Source organism: Rhamphochromis longiceps, linkage group LG7 (genome assembly GCF_057381845.1).
Source record: "Rhamphochromis longiceps isolate RC_006_pf linkage group LG7, R_longiceps_female_GT1.1, whole genome shotgun sequence".
Lineage (NCBI taxonomy): Eukaryota > Metazoa > Chordata > Actinopteri > Cichliformes > Cichlidae > Rhamphochromis > Rhamphochromis longiceps.
The window spans coordinates 44,137,441-44,155,447 of record NC_140563.1 but is presented as its reverse complement, the minus strand read 5'-3'; the positions used below and the strand labels follow the sequence as shown (position 1 = coordinate 44,155,447).

Sequence of the window (18,007 nt, the reverse complement as noted above, 5' to 3'; positions counted from 1 at the left end):
CACACTACAACGGCAGGGAATCAAATCCCGCAGTGCCAGACGTGTTCCGCTGCTGAAGCCAGTGCATGTCCAGGCCCGTCTGAAGTTTGCCAGAGAGCACATGGATGATACAGCAGAGGATTGGGAGAATGTCATGTGGTCAGATGAAACCAAAGTAGAACTTTTTGGTATAAACTCAACTCGTCGTGTTTGGAGGAAGAAGAATACTGAGTTGCATCCCAAGAACACCATACCTACTGTGAAGCATGGGGGTGGAAACATCATGCTATGGGGCTGTTTTTCTGCCAAGGGGACAGGACGACTGATCCGTGTTAAGGACAGAATGAATGGGGCCATGTATCGTGAGATTTTGAGCCAAAACCTCCTTCCATCAGTGAGAACTTTGAAGATGAAACGAGGCTGGGTCTTCCAACATGACAATGATCCAAAACACACCGCCCGGGCAACAAAGGAGTGGCTCCGTAAGAAGCATTTGAAAGTCCTGGAGTGGCCTAGCCAGTCTCCAGACCTCAGCCCCATAGAAAATCTGTGGCGGGAGTTGAAAGTCCGTGTTGCTCGGCGACAGCCCCAAAACATCACTGCTCTCGAGAAGATCTGCATGGAGGAATGGGCCAAAATACCAGCTACTGTGTGTGCAAACCTGGTAAAGACCTATAGTAAACGTTTGACCTCTGTTATTGCCAACAAAGGTTATGTTACAAAGTATTGAGTTGTATTTTTGTTATTGACCAAATACTTATTTTCCACCCTGATTTACGAATAAATTCTTTACAAATCCTACCATGTGGATTCATGGATTTTTTTTTTTTTTCACATTCTGTCTCTCACAGTTGAAGTGTACCTCTGGTGCAAATTACTGACCTCTGTCATCATTTTAGGTGGGGGAACTTGCACAATCGGTGGCTGACTAAATACTTTTTTGCCCCACTGTATCCTAGCATACATTATCACATCTTAACAAATGACATAAACGTCAAACCCTTACAGCTCAGACAGGTTCACACCTGTATTATTACGTTTCACCGCAGTCCTGTTGCAACATAGACCCATAACATCAACATGACTTGTTCAGCTAGGAGCATTTCTCAACTTCAGAGATGATGCACACTGAATTTACAGCCTGGAGACCAGGTGACACCCTGTGCACAACTTAAACAAACACCCATTCACAATCTTTGGGGCACTGAAGTGCAGAGTCCAGATTTGTGGAGGTTGAATAATATTAGGGCAGAAATGTTATGATATATTAAGTCCTGCTGTGCTGATCTTCACCATCCAACATAAAATACAATCAAAGTTTTATTTCTGTTGCTTTTCTGTCTGGTAATCATCTTTGGGTTTTACTCAGGATTTATCCATACATCAATGTTTTTCTTTCAGTACAAAGTACAACATTTGCATCTAAAATATAGTGAAACATTACATAGAATTACTTAAATAAAGCACATCCCCTTAAAGCATTTGAGTAAATTTCCTGAGTTATGTTCCAAAAAAAAAAAAGAGAAACAAAAGAAAAAGAAAAGAGACACTGGACTTACCATAAACAATGCTTTTCGAGTTTCAGGAAAGCTTTATAGGGTTTCATCACTGTGATGTGTCCTTTCTAAATAATAGACTTTTCTTAGAATGTAACATCAGTGGCACATCTCCAGGGGACCATTATTTTACAACATTTAGCTTACATACATACATAAAACATTTGTCGCTGTGGCTCAGGAGATTGAGGTGGTAACCTGTAGTTAGAAGGTTGGAGGTTCAGTCCCTGGGTGCTCCAATCTGCATGCCAAAGTGTCCTTGGGCAAGATACCTAACCTTGACTTGCCTCTGATGCATTCATTGGAATGTGAAAGCACATAGATGTAGAAGAGAGTGAATGTGTGTGTGAATGGAAGAAATGAGACATGTTGTATAAATGCTTAAGCAAAAACATGCTATGTCATGTTTATAATATATTTGATAGTTTTATATAATTACACCATTTTAAATGTCAAAAAACCAAAACATATTTTTGACCTGATAAAAGCACAGCTCTTACGCATGATACCTGCCTGTGGCACTGATGGCAAAGGAAGCTGTAATTGTTCAAAATACATTTTATTTTATTTTGTTTTAACAAATAAATAAATTGTAACCCTAAAGTGTTTTTCAAGTGTAATATCACTATAAAAGCTCGAGACATATTTTTTTGCATTAATATTATTATTATGTAGTTGAATTAATAGCTGAAGCAGAAGTTTAATGCATGAAAACGCGTGTTCAGTGGGCGAGGGTCCAAATGTTCTCAAATGTGCACCCCTCCGGTGGGGTTTTGTGGGAAATGCCCCTTTAACCACAACATGAATGGGGGGGTACAATAGAGAACAGAACAGGGCTCGCTCGCCGCGGTCACGAGAGCTCCAGGGGAGTGACGTCACTTTCCTAAACCGGGCAGCGGCCGTTGAGTTGAGTCCCAAACCAGAGACGAGCAGGAGTCCACTAACAGCTCAACTTTTAATGAATGCGGGCCGAGGAGAGCCGCCGTGAAGGGTCGCGCCGGTTTCGCCTTCCGTATGCTCCCTCCTGGTCGACATAGCTCCACAAAGACTCGCTGTGTTCACACTTGTTCAGCGGCTAATCTGGTTTTAGCTATTTTTAAAAAGCGCTCGTCTCTTCTTTTATGTGTCTCGCGCTCCCCGCGACTCTCGGCACAAGGACTAGGGTAAGTGTGTCCGGTAATTTCACATCATGTAAGCAGTTTAGGTCGAAATGATGCTTAAGAGTTGAACTCTGTGTGAGTCCCGTTGGTGAATTTAAACGGAGCACCGCTCTCGTGTAAGTCCAATCTGATATCCAAGCTTTAACCGTGTCTCTCCGCGTATCCATAATATCCGTGTACAAAAAAAAGAAGAAGAAGAAAAAAGAAATGTGGTTGTTTGATGTGCAGTGAGGCAAATATGCAAAGGTTAGTTGCTTGAGACGCTCGGGTCAGAGATGCTTGTTGACAGCAGTCAGTAGTGAAGTTTGCTTTTCAGCGGGACATCCTGGACAATTATTTTTTTATTCTACTCCCGTGTTTTCTGCTGAGAAATTATAACAGCACACGCCAGTTTCATTGTACGCAAAGCAGGATTAAGGTTGCCTTATGAATGCGGTTGGCAAATAGCTTGAATGTTGGCTAGATATTGCAGGGGTTATTTTGCACCCTCCCACTTCTCTAATAAGACTTAGAAAGAGTTAATCAGATTTTAACTTATGCTTCTGTGCTTTCTACACATTTAAAATATGTTTATTCCTGCACCCCAGACTGCCAGTAATGTTTGCAAAGAATCTCAAATTGCTTACACTGTGCTCTGAGTTGTAATACAAGCAGACCTTGGAAATAATGAAGTAAGTTAGATGCCCAATTTCGGCAGGAATGTGCCAAAGGATATTTGGGGGTTAAATCACTGACAAGGTCATTTCAGACTTGAGGAACTGAAAATTACTTGAGGCAGTCAGGCTGCAAAAATACAGTCGCCAGACATCCCCAAGGGTTCTGCTGTGATTTATAACATCCTTGTAGGAAACGATAGAAAGCGAGGCATCGTAATCAGCAACAGGTTTAAAAGAGAATTGCATGTGGTACTATAAAAGAGGAGAAATTAAATGAAAAAGTGCTTCTGACATATAACAAATGTAGGACTCTTTTTGTCCCTTAGCGCTACACTACAACTCATTGATGAGGCTTTAGCAAACACTGCTCTTTAGTTTTTACAGACTACTTTTTGTCTCTGCTTCTGTGCTCTGTGTTTACAGCTCACCAAGGCTAACCTATGCGAATATAATGTTACAAAAAGCCCAAAAATCAAGTCTTCAGAAACACTGAGTCACATTTAAAATGGGAACTAACATCACAGAGGCTAAGTTTAAACATCTGTGTGGCTTTTTTTCCCCTCCCTTCTTCTTCGCAGTCTCGACTGAGCGATTGAGTGAGCGACTGCATGGGTCGGACTGAACATGAAGAGCCTCAAAGCCAAGTTTAGAAAAACTGATGTAAGTAATGTAACATGTGCTTCTGGCTATGTATGTTTTGTACATGCAACCGTGTGTGCACATGTGCATGTCTGCATGGATGAGTCACTGTCTGTGCATGTATGTCTTGAACAGTCGGCAATGATTTTTGGCAGAATTCCTCAGTTTTTGGACTCTGCAGCAGAAGCCTGTGGCTTGTTGATATTTTGATATTTTCTGTAGAAAAAAATAAATGGGTTTAGAGAACTAAAACAAATCATGATGCCCGTGTAATCCATTTTGGAGCTCTTTATAAACATACTTGATTTCGCTTGGCATGTCATGGGATTTTAAGGGCCCAAAAAAGGATGCAGAACTATTTATTGTGGTAGCTTTTTGCTTTTTTTTACCCTGCTTGACAACGTAGAAGCTATATGCGTTTCTCTTTGAGTCACTTTGGAAACTTTTTAAATGAATCCTACAAAAACCACAGATACGTCTGACTCTGCATTGCTCCGAATGAGAATTTGATCCTGCTGACTATGAATCATTCTTTTGGGAGGAATTGCTCCAAGGTAGTTCAGTCATTTGTTCGGTCACAGTCTGAGATGCTCCACACTCACAGGAAGTTAGGCGTCTCCACAGCGTCTGACTCATCTTTTGTCACAGTGACCCTAATGACACAGAGCCAAACGGCAAGACAGGAAAGGTCTGCAGAGTTTACTGGATTTAAGGAGGGTGTGTCAGAAGTGGAGACGTTGGCAGCTGTAGTGAGGAATGGTATCTAAATGAGACGCTTGGTTTATGTAAACAGTTTCCATGTGATCAAGTGTGTGGTGGGGCAGGATGGTGAGCTCTGATTTAATGGCATGCTCTGCTGAGGGAGAGGGAGAGAGACTGATCTGCAGAGGAGGAATTAGGTGAAGTACATGCACCCTTTTATTCAATTATACCCACAACATGAGCTGCAAGGCATAACACGACTCGGGATTATTGTGTAGTGGGCTAGATGTGTGCTAGTATGGAGAAAATGAAACCCCCCTCGAGATCCACACGTAAAACATCAAGGAAAACAATCAAATGTGCACTTAAAATTATTCTGGGAACAACAAAACTATCAGCAATTTATTCCTAATGTTTGATTCCATTTTTTTTAAAGCTGCATCATTGCATATAAAATCAGAATCAGAATACTTTATTGATCCCTGGGGGAAATTATTTTTTGTTACAGTGCTCCATTATAAACCAACATTAAGACAAGACAGACAATACGCTAACTAAGAATAGTACTATATATATATATATATATATATATATATATATATATATATATATATATATATATATATATACATACATACATAAGTCACTCATAAATAAATAGCTGGAAAAGAAACGTGTAGTCAAAATCAATCAAATCTTAGATAAGGTCCCCCCCTTGGAATACATTTTCTGTTTTTGTACAATAACATCAGAATATTTAACAAAACCATTAAAAATAAATGGTTGTTATTATGAATATTTTGTCAGTTAATGGTTCCCAAAGTCTGGTGCTTTTTAATTTGAGTTATTTTTTTCAAGCATTTTGAGCCTTCATAACTTTTTAGGTACACCGCTGAAAGGTTTGTCAGAATGGAAATCAATTTTACACCTACTCTTGAAACCCTAAATCACAATTATTCAGCTAAATTTTTTTTCCTGCAAGCGACATTGAGCATACATTATAGTTTCAGTAGCAAGCCTGCACCGAATTAGCATCTGTGATAGAAAGTAACAGAAAGAAGCATTGGTACCCTGGATTTTTGCTTTGTTTTCTGATAATTAACTGACGAAAACATCAAAATACCTAAGTGATTTTGGGTAAACCTTTAAAGTGTCACACCACCATGTGGGCTGGTCTTAGCACGTGCTGATTTCTCACAAAAATGACCCAGTTTTCTCTGTTTTGTCCCTACTGCCGAATATCAGTAAATTATTGCAAATTCATTCATTTATGTGGGAGGAGTACAATAGTGTCAATTGTTCTTGAAAATGTGGAGTCCAGCACTGGGCTCCAAGGTCAAACAGCTCCTTCACAGTGCGTGTAATGGATGGTGTCTGCGTCACCTTTGCCAGGTGTTTTCCTGTCTAAGCCCCTGTTATAGCAGTAGCAGTTGCAAATTGTTCGAGATGCTTTTACAGTGAAATGCCCATCCTCACTAAAATAGCCAGTCGTAGGTGGAATGAGAGAGGAAAGAGAGAGCTGTGGATGTGAGCGTTGCTTAGAAACAGAACCGATGCCGTTTGCTGTCATGCATGCCTTTGCAGACCTGCCACCCACATACAGTACACTATTGCACTTTTGATTGCTTGGACAATTCATTGGTTTGTCTCCTACTTTATGTAATTGGTCCCCATTTTCGTATTTGTAATTTGATGTTTGGACCTGCACTTCTGTGCCATGCATAAGTCATAGACAGTCTTTTGATAATAGCTGTCTCTCTTGTAAAATTCCATGTCAAATTGACTATATTCAGGCAATGTTTTGCTGTAAAGTAGGCCATATTTTTAAATAATTTAATAACCTCATTGATCTCCCTGCAAAAGTGTCTGTTTCTTTATGGTACACGTTCCTCACCATCAGTCAGTATAACACCCTCAGTGTGTCTTGTATTGATTTTACTATATTCAGAAAAACAGTTTCTGTCTTACTGGCTGCTTGAAAAGTACAGTAGCCAACATTTTTTTTTCTAAAATGTTAGATTTTTTTTCACCATTTAATTAAGAACAGATGCTTAAAAGAAGCTTACTTAATTTTTTATTTTAAAAGCAAGAAACTTTCAGTAAAGCACACACTTGTTTTTATGCTGTAGAAAACTGGTTGAAACAGTACCAGGACTTCAGTCCACACAGAGTGATAAAACCTACTGGTCGTGATTAGGATATGCGGCACCAAAGTTTCACAGGCTGCTGTGTTTACCTTAGCCTATAGTCATTCCATTGCTTTTTACAGAAACCCTTAACAGCCATTAGTACTATTTCAGTCTGGCAGTGACAGATGCTCAGGAATGTCTCCCTGAAAAACAGAGGCTCCTTTAAAAGAGAAAATCAAAAAACAATAGTAACAGAAAGTTTATAAATAGCTTTTTTATGACATTAAGGTATTTCCAGACAATGTGCAATGGAAACTGTGGTTCAGTGTCAAATCTTAAATAAATGCTTCACTTTAACGATCCTTCTCCAGCTCAGCCAAACAAGCCTACAACACGAGGCTTAACAGGAAAAGACCAGCCTGTGTTAATGTCACAGTGTGATTTATGAGCTATAGAAGGTCAATTATAACACATTGAATACATGTTTTTTTCCAGTTTGAGAAGGGTTCATGATGAAAATTTATTCAAGCCGTAGCGTAGCTGTATATGACCTGTAAACTTTGTAATGACACATTTTATTCACATAAGGAAAAGCACGTGAAACAGATTACTTTACCAAAATTAAACTTCTATTTAAAACCAGGAAAACACCCTTTTCGTGTCTTTAATGCCACGTCTCCCACTCAGTTTTGTTCTAACCATTGCATTGTTAGAAACTGGGGTCATTTATTTTGAATATTTACTGGATTGCACTCTGCTTTTTTCTGACGTCCTGTCCTCCTTACCGTCATAATAATAATAATAATAATAATGAAACTTGCTATTACTATTAAAGTTACTATTAACTATATATAACTGCTCAAACAAGTGAAGAAGTGGAAAAAAAGAATGCATTCAAATGCTATGCTCTCAAGCTGTTTCATGTGTTGTTTCACATGATATCTGGATTGGGGCAATAAACTTATTTGTTTCTTTCTCACCAACTGTATCTACAGAGAGGAGAGAATTTGAATGTTCAAAATAGGCTTTCACTTGAGAGAAAGCTGTGCTTTTTCCTATTATTTCTGGCTATTTTATATACAAAATTGTATTTTATAAACAAATTAAACCCCATTTAAAAAAAGCTAAGTAATTTGTATCAATAAGTGAAACCCTTTTATGCTACTCTTCCTTCTTCTCATGCTTACTTGCAGAAATTGTGCAAATGTGACATGCAGAATTTTCCATTTAGTGCAGCATAACAACTAGAAGTGTAATCTTAAAGTTTAATATTTAAACCTAGTATACAGTAACACTAATATGTTTATATGACATAACACCTGATCACCCTTTACACTCCCTTTTTGCCAGTTGCCCCTGCACAACTTAATCTGCGATAAAGACACGGACACAAACACTTTGCATGAATAGTGAATATTAAATGTGTTTATCATGGGAGTTACGTTCTAAAAATAACCTGCGATAGGTGAAATCCGCGAAGTACCCAGCTTTATTTTTTACAATTATTATAGATGTTTTAAGGCTTTAAAACCCCTCACTACACACTTTATACACTTTTCTCAGACAGGCACGAACATTTTCACACTTTTCTCTCTTGTTTAAACATTCTCAAAGTTCAAACCTTTGTAGAAAAATAAGTCCAGTATTATAGAATGAAACCAAAGATCAAACCTTGTTTTCAGGTCCAAAACATGGGAATACAGCAGCTGTGAGAGAATTCAACATTAATGAATCAATGGTACGGAAGTAGAGGAAGCAAGTTGAGTAACGTTTGACTTATCTGACGGATAAGTCAAACGGACGGATTTGATTCGCGCCTTATAATCCAGTGCTCCTTATGGTGCGAAAAATACGGTAACTTTACCTTCCTTTAGCATGTCCAGAAGTCCAACTTTTTGTGCGATGGTTAGCATCTTCATCTGCCTTTTGGGTGCTACCGCAGGCGCCTTTGACGGTGCAAAACGTTTTGTGGACATTTTTGTGTTTGTTGGGGAGAAAACTTACAAACATACGCTACAGCACTTCAGAGTCACACTGCTAGCGATCGAAGATTTATGTAAATTTGACAAGCTGAATGCATTCTGTGCTGTACAGGAGACACGGCACAGGATTGATTGACAATGGTCTACAGACAATCAGGACGCAGAACACAACATGCTGTTTTTACAAAAAAAGCATGCAAAATTGCACACACAAAAAAAAATTCTGCGAAACAGCAAGGCTGCGAAAGGTGAACTGCGTTATAGCGAGGGACCAGTGTATAGTGTGATCTTTCTTTGACCTTGTGTTTACTTGAATAAAAAGTTAACAGTTTTGATGACGTCAAACTTGGCACGAATAGTTAAAACACCTCTGTCTTTGTGGTGTGTTGCTTTAATGTTTAGGCTGCTGTGGCAGGGTGTGTCACCTTCAGGCTTAAGTGTGATTATTTGTGAAAGAGAAGATGGGAAGAAGCCATTGGGGTTAATTGATCAGTTTTTAACCACACAGGAAAAAACCATTGCCCCTGTGTGATAGGATTTTTTTTTTTTTTTTGCCATCCTTGTGCTATATAGACTCACTGAAACAGTGGGTATAGAGCCCAGACATTGTAATTGGTTACTAATGCAGCTAAAATCTGATATTGTGGCATATAAAACTGTTTGAGTGAAATGTCACCTCTATCATAAGTCAACATTTGCCATTTTCCACTATGGCTTTACTAAACTGGCGTCATCATCTCTATTATCCATGACAGAAACCAGGGCTTTCTTTCCCCATTATGTTTAGCAAATCCAGTATCATTTACTTGAATTATTTTACAGCATGTAACAACAGGTTTGATGAAATAATAGACATGAATGTAGAAACCAGCTCAAAACTGTACAGCCAGGCACACTCAGCAGAATATGCAGGCAGGTTAAGTAGATCAGCTTCCTCAAATGCTGCGCTGTGAATGCACTGTGAGGCTGAGTAGTGTGAAAATGCCTCCTACGCTTGAGGTGATCATGCATTTCCAAGTTTAATATTAAACAGCGTTAATGCTGTACAAAGAATTGACTGCGAACACAGCTAAATGTGTGATTTTTGTCACAGATTATACAGCAGCGATAATAACATGGGTTTTTCTGCACTGGGGTCATCATGGCTGAGCTGTGCTCTGTCTTTTGACACAAATTCAGTGCATACCAATGCTTGATATAGAGGGAGTGGTGCCATTTTTGCTTTATCAGAATCTGCGAGCAGGTGTGCAGTTATGCAAGGTCAGTGAATCAGAAGAATTTCTCTTTACTGTTAAATGGAGAAATATCACAATAACTATGTTTGTAGCTGTAAGCTTGTCTGCTAGACTTTGTGTCTGCCTTGTAGTCCTTGTGCCTGAGCATCTCTTTGGACTATGCTACTGACATTTTGGAATTTATGGATCATTTCAGCTAAGCCTATTTACCCAAACAACCAGTATAATGAGGGTGCGTGCGTGTGTGTGTGTGTGTGTTGGAGAGAGACTTGTGTTTAAGAAAAGCAGACGGTGTAATCTGGTTTCTGGGAATGAGTTTGGCAAATAGCCACAGTGAGATTTAAAGCATTCTGCTTCAGCCATGTCTGAACAGTCAGCTTTCAAAAACTGTGCATTGGCAGTGTTATTAAAAAATATTTTAACTGTCTTGTTAAAATGAATTAAAACATAATTTAATTTAATTTAATTTAAGTTCAGTTAGGTCAATGTTACTTTATTTAAACATGTAAAAAAAACCAAAAAACTGAAGCCCAAAACCTTCTTTAAAGTAAGGTACCCTAAGGATGTAAACGCCTTTCAGTTTATTAATAACCAGCTTTGCAATGTAATATTAATGTACTTTTAATTAATTTAAATCTAAGCTGAACTGTCGAAGATTAATTAAGTGTAGAATATAGGCCAATGCTCAGAACCATATGTGGTAACACTTCTATCATATGTTACATATAATCTGTATATTTAATACATGTGTTATATATTGTGTTGAAATAATGTGTTGGCAAGTATTATCTTAGTTCTGTATTAGTGTAGATGAATATGGAAGTACTCAATATGGGAGTATTGCAAAATCACATTTGAATTTCTCCACCCATACCAATAGTAAGCTTTCCTTACTGTGTGTTTAATATGATTGTTTCGTGCAAGTCTGTTTTCTCTTTAACTAAGCTTAAACTATGTACTGTTTTTTGGATTTAAATATTTTGTGTAGAAAGCAGCCTTTTGGCTTTTAATTTGGAAGAGAACAAGTATTTAATTCCAGCACTGAGTAGCTTCTTTCAGTTCTTGGTCGTGCAAACACTTTTTGGTTGATAACAGAAATAATTGAGATTTCAGAACACCTCCCAAATGCTACTACAGTATAATACATAGTTACAGTGATATGATATGAACACTATTCTAAAAACATGTACACTCTAACTAATGTCACAGTTAAAAACTGTCAGTACACACGGTTACATTTACAAGGTTTTAACTGTTATTTTACAGCGTACCTATTCAAATCTATGGCAACAGATTCTTACTATAAAAAAGTAGTACTTTGCTCTAGAATATAGACTTTACAGTCTAATACTCTCAGCTTTGTTGCTGTTGTAAAAATAAAATTACAGTATTCCTGCTGTAAACTCTGAAGCTACTGCAAACACAGTAGGAATTGGCAGTGCTTGATCAAAACTGTTACTGTTAAATTAGCATTAGAAAAGTACATTTTTGTAGTCACTTTCCTGAGTGTTACAATGTCACTCATTATCTATTGTATCTACCATAACCACATATCAAAAAAACAACTTGCATAAAAATACTCGATGTACATGGCATATGCACAACAGAAATATAATTGAACGCAGCATTGGGTTGTTGTATAAAAAGTGCCTATCACGTCTATTGTGCACCAGGTAATCTACACAATTTCCCTGTTAAACTGTAAATTACAGGCAGCTAGATTTGATAGCTTTTCACTTTCATTTTACACTCTGTCTATTGTAATCTGTAATCTAAAACAACCGTTTTAGCACAGTTAGCTTGTTTACTGGTGTACTGTCCAAGAAATCGTCTTTGTTCTAGTTGGCCTATTTCCTGCACTGCAGAGTTATGATAATGCTGCTGTTTTAACAAACATCCTGAAGACAGCTGCTGGCCAGTCTGGTTGCCTATTACTAGCTAAACCTTAACACTCTTTTTAGAAACCGTTTTGATGGTTTCTAAGAACAGTGTTTCCATCAGTTTTAAAGCTTGGAAAAGAAAGAAACTATTGTATTATATGGCATTAAAAGTTACAGTAGCATACTGTCAGTATTGTTTCTTCCTCAAAGGCATTCTTTTAATTATTTAACCTTTCACCAAAACAGCGTAATTTTCTTTTTACAGTGTCATGTAACATTTTTGTAGCATACTTTTTCTTGATTGTGTCAATAGTTTGAGAAATCTTCACTGACTCTCGTGTGCTTCGACCTTTTGAGGCCGCATTAACAGCTTGGTCCCTGCGGTTTGAGCAAAGCTTCTATAAATGAGTTACCTTGCTTTAGCTGTTATCTGACTCTCAGCGTCTTACTACCCTCCCCCAAGCACATTTTCACAAGCTGGACAGTTGTGGACTGAGATGCAGACACATACTTAAACACACACTGATTGACTGCATGTTATTGTCTGTGTATTCAATTATTGTTGACAGTGGTCCTGGTGTTATATCCTCTTCCAGCCCTTCAAACTGCCAGACTGCTTAAACCTGCTCCCCCAGCTGCTGGACTAAGCAGGATTACTCAAGGCTTACACACTCACACACATTCAAACACATGCATATATTCACATTCATGCGCAAAGACCACTATCAGACACACACATACCCATGCCTTATCATCCAGCCTCTCTGTGTCTAATTCATGTGTGGATTATGCGGTCTCCTCTCACTTGGCACAGCTGTTCCATAGCATAAATTTAACGGAGCTGCTAGAATCTAAACTGTACACGTAGCTTTTGCTGTATTTTTGCCATATTCAGAATATGTAGCGTCTGTATGTGGTTGTGCAAAAACGGGAGGAATGGATGTCCATTTCATCAGTCCTTATCAGGAGTGATGAAATGTGTCCACTGTGTTAACTGGTGCAACAATGCAATCATAATCACATGCTGATCATCTGAAAACATTTATAAAAGAATGCCTTTTGCACTGGGTGGTTAAACATTGAACCAAAAGAATTTACTGGGTTATAAATGCAGAACATCAAGGAAAATCTTAGAAAAACATTACATTCTATTTTCCCCCCTGTAAAGTGTAAGAATCACTGTAATATATTTGTTCTTCAATTAAAGAAGTTTTCCTTGTAAGTAAGCCATAGACTGCACTTGGCAGTGTTTGATTAGGCCCAGTCTAAGTTGGTTTGGCATTTAATGGTTTGTTCTGGCTGGGTGTAGTGAAAAGGGTATTAGTACTGAGAGTGACAGTAAACCCTTAGGGACAGGCGGGCATTAATCTGGGAGACTAGGAGGAAGGGTTTGCATCTGTCTGTGTGTGTGTCAATTGTCAGCAGGAGATTAGGGAGTACACAACTCTAACAGATAATTATGACACTTGCTGCATACAATCTGAAAATATTGTATCTTAGAATCAGTTGAGAGAATATTCCAAAATGTCAAAACGCACATGTAATGGTGATTATAGGTTCAAAACACTTGCCATATAGTCACAGGAGCTTTAGAAACCTGGTACGGCTCACCAGCATGAACAATGAAATGGAGCTAAAAGCTTTCATCACTTAACCATTTAATTGATTGAAAATTGGTCATCTAGCTGGATAGTGAGCCTTTGAGATGCATGTTTAGTATACCAGTATTGGTTCTTTATAGGCTGGAGTTAGTCAACTGCTGACAGCACTTGCAATGCTCTCATCATTCCAGATTTACTCCACAAGAATATTAAAGAATACAGCCTTGAACTAGTTTCAATTAATCCAAGGAAAGGCAGAAGAAAATAGCTTAGGGTCTGCTTAAACATGGATCCAATTAAAACAGGACTTTCCCATGGGATCCCTTTATTTCTTATCGCCTGTGCACATGAACTGCAGACACACTGCTAGAAAACCTGCTCGTCAGCAAATACATGAAACGCAGAGCGTGTAAAGAAGAGCCGGGTATGACGAACCTGGTGCCTGCATGTGTTTGCATGCTCATTTATGTGTGGGTGTATGTTTGTGCATGGGCTAGTTTGTTGTCTCATGTGGGTGTGAAGACATCAGTGGTGATGTAAGGTTAGCCTGTTGGCTCCCTTGTGTGAGTATTGATGTAATCATGTCTGAGAGAAAGGACATTTATCAGACTGGGTTTAGGAAAAAGCATGTGTTACATCCAGCATAGCATGACTGCACTACATGTAGATGAAGTAATGAAGTAAGTAAGACCCAACAAATCACTGATAAAAATGGCGGAACCTTTAAAACAGACAGAAACCGATAAAGTGAGTGAAAGGAGTTCAGTTAATGGGGAGTAGGGAATGAATACTGCGATGAAGTCATCCTGAGCAAAATGTGACAAAAAGATGATATTACAAGAGCAAAGAAATAGTGATTGTAAATGATGAGGAAAGGATGAAAGTGTGTAAGAAAAAGCCTATTTCTCTGAGAAGGGTACTTAGGCTCCCTGCCCCCAGTTCAGTTCAGACGGGTTGTTTAGTTTGGCCTTCTCTGAACAACTGGAACAATGTTCATGCTAGGAGATGGATGGAGGGAGGGTTAGACACAGTTCATCTGAAAAAACTGAGACTTTCCTTTTTAAGAGACTTTTGGCATTGTACTTCTGAGAACAGTTTGCGAGACGTGTTTCTTGTTCTGTGTAGTGGTTTAAAATTAAGTGAAGCAACAGACAGGTTTATGTATAAGATTGGCGCAAAGAGTTCTAGCTTTTAGCTCAACACAATGTCTTTTTTAAAAAAACAAACAAAAAAACCCCCAAAACTTGATACACATGCGAGTCTACAGTTGAGTGTGTTTAAACTGGCTCCTATCTTGACTGAAGTGGAACTGTGTATTTTTTTTATACTCCCTCAACTTTATGAGCAGCCCTCTAGTGTAATGAGGCTGGTCGCTTTCCAAGTCTAGCAGTGTTTATTTATAGGGCAGGAAAAGCTATTTGTGTCAGGAGGAAGTGTTGTACGAGAACTATTTTTTAACTGGAGGTCCCCTTGCACACACAAAGCCCCCATGCTGGACATCCTATGCAGTCCTTTGGCTTTAAAATTGATTCGAAGTAGTGTATTTTATTGAAAAAAAAATTGTTAATGGGTTTCAAGTGATCTACTGCCTGTTTATAGTCTAAGGAGGTTGCAGTCTGTAATACAGTTGGTTCATTAAAGCTTTAGGTTGTACACAATTAGCTGATCCTTGTATTCACAGCAGATGTGAATGAGCACATAGTTACAGTGGGCTTTGCTCAACAGTTGGTCTTATTGTTCCTGTAACTGCACAAGTTGTTTATGACAGGAGCACAATTAAAGCTATAAAAGCAGAGGCAATTAGGAAGGTTAACTAATTTGTGTTGTTAATTTGTGTGTGTGTTTTAATAAGACAGCGCTTAGTGATGAAGTGAAAAGAATGGAGGGATTTTATGGATGTGCTCACAGTTTTGTTTTTTGTTTAGTTTTTTTTCCTGTCTTTATGTGTACTGCAGTGTTGGCTAGTAGAGCAGGGCGATATGGCCAAAAATATTTATCACGATATATATTTGAAAATTTGCGATAACGATATAACCGACGATATAATTGATGCGAGACAAAATACAACTCCACAACATTACTAGCGCAAAAAGACAACCTTCCATTTATATTCACTTAAACAAGAAGCTGGTTTTTATGTACATTAAAGCTTTATAAAAATGTAACAGTGCAAATGCAAATTCCTTGCTGAAAGTTTAACCAAAAGGCATTTCCAGTAGAAATGGGCTGACATATCCTGAGCATAACCATGTATAATATCCACTGAAGTTAAAAAGAGGTGCTTTGCAACATTAAACTGCAGTGTGCAGTACGCATTTTTCGGACCATAAGGTGCACGGGATTATAAGGCACATTAAGCGAAACAAAGCAGTCAGATAAATCAAACTTTATTAAACTCATTCTTCTTGCTTCCTCCACTTCTGTACCATTGATTCATTAATGTTGAATTCTCTGGCAGCTGCTCTATTCCCATGTTGTTGCAGTATAGTAATGACTAACCTCGTATTGTGGATGGATTATCTCAGTTGTTCTCCTGACTGAAGTTTGGTCCGTTTACAGCATCCTGCCATGCGATTGCATTTGTTTCTAACCATGAAGAACCTTCACGTTAACTTTTATAAGTGGAAAAGTGTTAGTGTTCGTCCTCCAGCTTCACTGTTTATGTTATGTTAACATAGCTGTGTCGCTAGCGATCACGTAGCACATCATTATATACCAGCTAGCCCAACTTCAGTAACCCTACAAACGTCACTGCTGTTTAGTTTCCTGTCTTCATTTATGTTGGAAGTGATAGCAGAGCTGTACCTTTGATTTTTTTCAGAAATCTCTCAGTCAGAACATGCAATATCATGCTTAGGTAACTAGCGAAACTAGCGAGCTAACTTCCGCTAGCTTCCTGCTAACTTCTAACTCCGTTAAATGTAATAACTTTTGTTTTCATGGATGCCTGGAAGTTAAACTTTATAGTTACACCTGGTAAAGCAGCAATGCTGATCGTTTTATTAAAGATGAAAGAATTTAGACAGTTTTTTAACTCTAAGTGATGCTGCAGTGTTGTTTGACCTGAAGCATACGGAGTTTAGGACCCAGATTACTCCCAGATTTAAGAGCATCTTAGTCCGACAAATACGACAATAACAACGGCCGCTTGCATGTTCTGCAAAAAAATGTGCTTTGTTGTGTATCTGACGGACAAACACCAAACCAGTTCCACATCACTGAAGTTGCACCATTTTTACAAACCAATTCTGGTTCATCTGTTTCACTCAACAATCGGCCATGTGCGTATGAAAACAAAGGCACTGCGCATGCGCGTTTTACTCCCATTCTATCGCGATATTTCATTTTCCTATCGTTGCCTAACATTATACCGGTATTACCGTGAACGGTATAATATGGCCCAGCCCTATTGGCTAGTGATTTTAAAAAAACTGGGAAAGATGGAAAGAAAAGCAAACATGTCAACCATTGTCATGTCTTGTTTTAACACAAGTCAGCTACTTTATTTACTTCCCTCTGATTAACAAAAAGTTATGCAGTAAAACACAATGCAAAGAACAGAGCATTCACTACTTACTGTGGAAATTTAATGACTTCTATGACTGAAACAGAAATGTACTAAAATGCTGGAAATATAACAGTGAGGCAGGCCAACATAGTCATGCAGATGTAATGCATTTGAAATGTATGTTTGGTCACTGAATCCAAGACAGATATTCTGCATGGCAGTGTTGGTTTTTGGGTACGTTGGCACAAATTAATAAATAAATCATCTTCATTGGCCGACATCAGGTGTTAATGAGAGCACCATTTAACTAAGTTCACTATTTTTATACAATGGAGTCTATTTACAGGTCATGGTGAATATTGTATACGTTTGGGGGAAGGAAGTTGTGTAATCTTTTTGTTGCGTCAGAGGGAGCTGATGAGTCTGATAAATTGATGTAAGTAATCCATTAAATAAGCATGGGTAGGTTCAACATATTAAAGAAAATCTCTAGGTCATTGTTTTTGTTGGCTTCTGACCACTTTAGTCACCACCACTAGTGTAATACACCCAAATCTGTGATGCAACTATTAGCGGTTGACTTGTAGTGTGAGGTCCAGGTTTGAACAAGAAAGAAGACCTCGTGTTTTCTGTTCGTTTCTTTAGTTTGTATTCTAATTCTCCAAAAACTGTCCACCAGGAATTGGACAGTATTATAGATATACTATAGTGAATCTTGTAGTCTTTGTAACTACACAGCTAACTAATGTTAGTTAACGGTCAGTAGTAAAGTATGTCAGGCAGTTTTTCACAGTCACCTGTGAAGCAAGCTGGCTGAGTGCTCACTTACATTTATTTATTTATTTATTTATTTATTTATTTATTTATTTATTTTTCAACAAAAATGTGTCTGCTAGGGCTGGGCCATATCATACCGTTCACAGTAATACCGGTATAATGTTGGGCAACGATAAGAAAATAAAATCTCACAATAGAATATG

At 38.2% G+C, this 18,007-nt stretch overlaps 1 protein-coding gene across 2 annotated transcripts in view; it reads left to right on the top strand.

Annotated features, from left to right (window-relative positions):
• Positions 1–2,405: 2,405 nt before the first annotated feature.
• rai14 (retinoic acid induced 14) overlaps positions 2,406–18,007 on the top strand; it is a 55,598-nt gene continuing 39,996 nt past the window's right edge. For both annotated transcript variants that reach the window (XM_085413785.1, XM_085413784.1), the window contains exons 1-2: positions 2,406–2,698; positions 3,930–4,011. In XM_085413785.1, the coding sequence (XP_085269911.1) occupies positions 3,976–4,011 (36 nt within the window). In that variant the 5' untranslated portion in view covers positions 2,406–2,698; positions 3,930–3,975. The remainder of the gene's footprint in view (positions 2,699–3,929; positions 4,012–18,007) is intronic.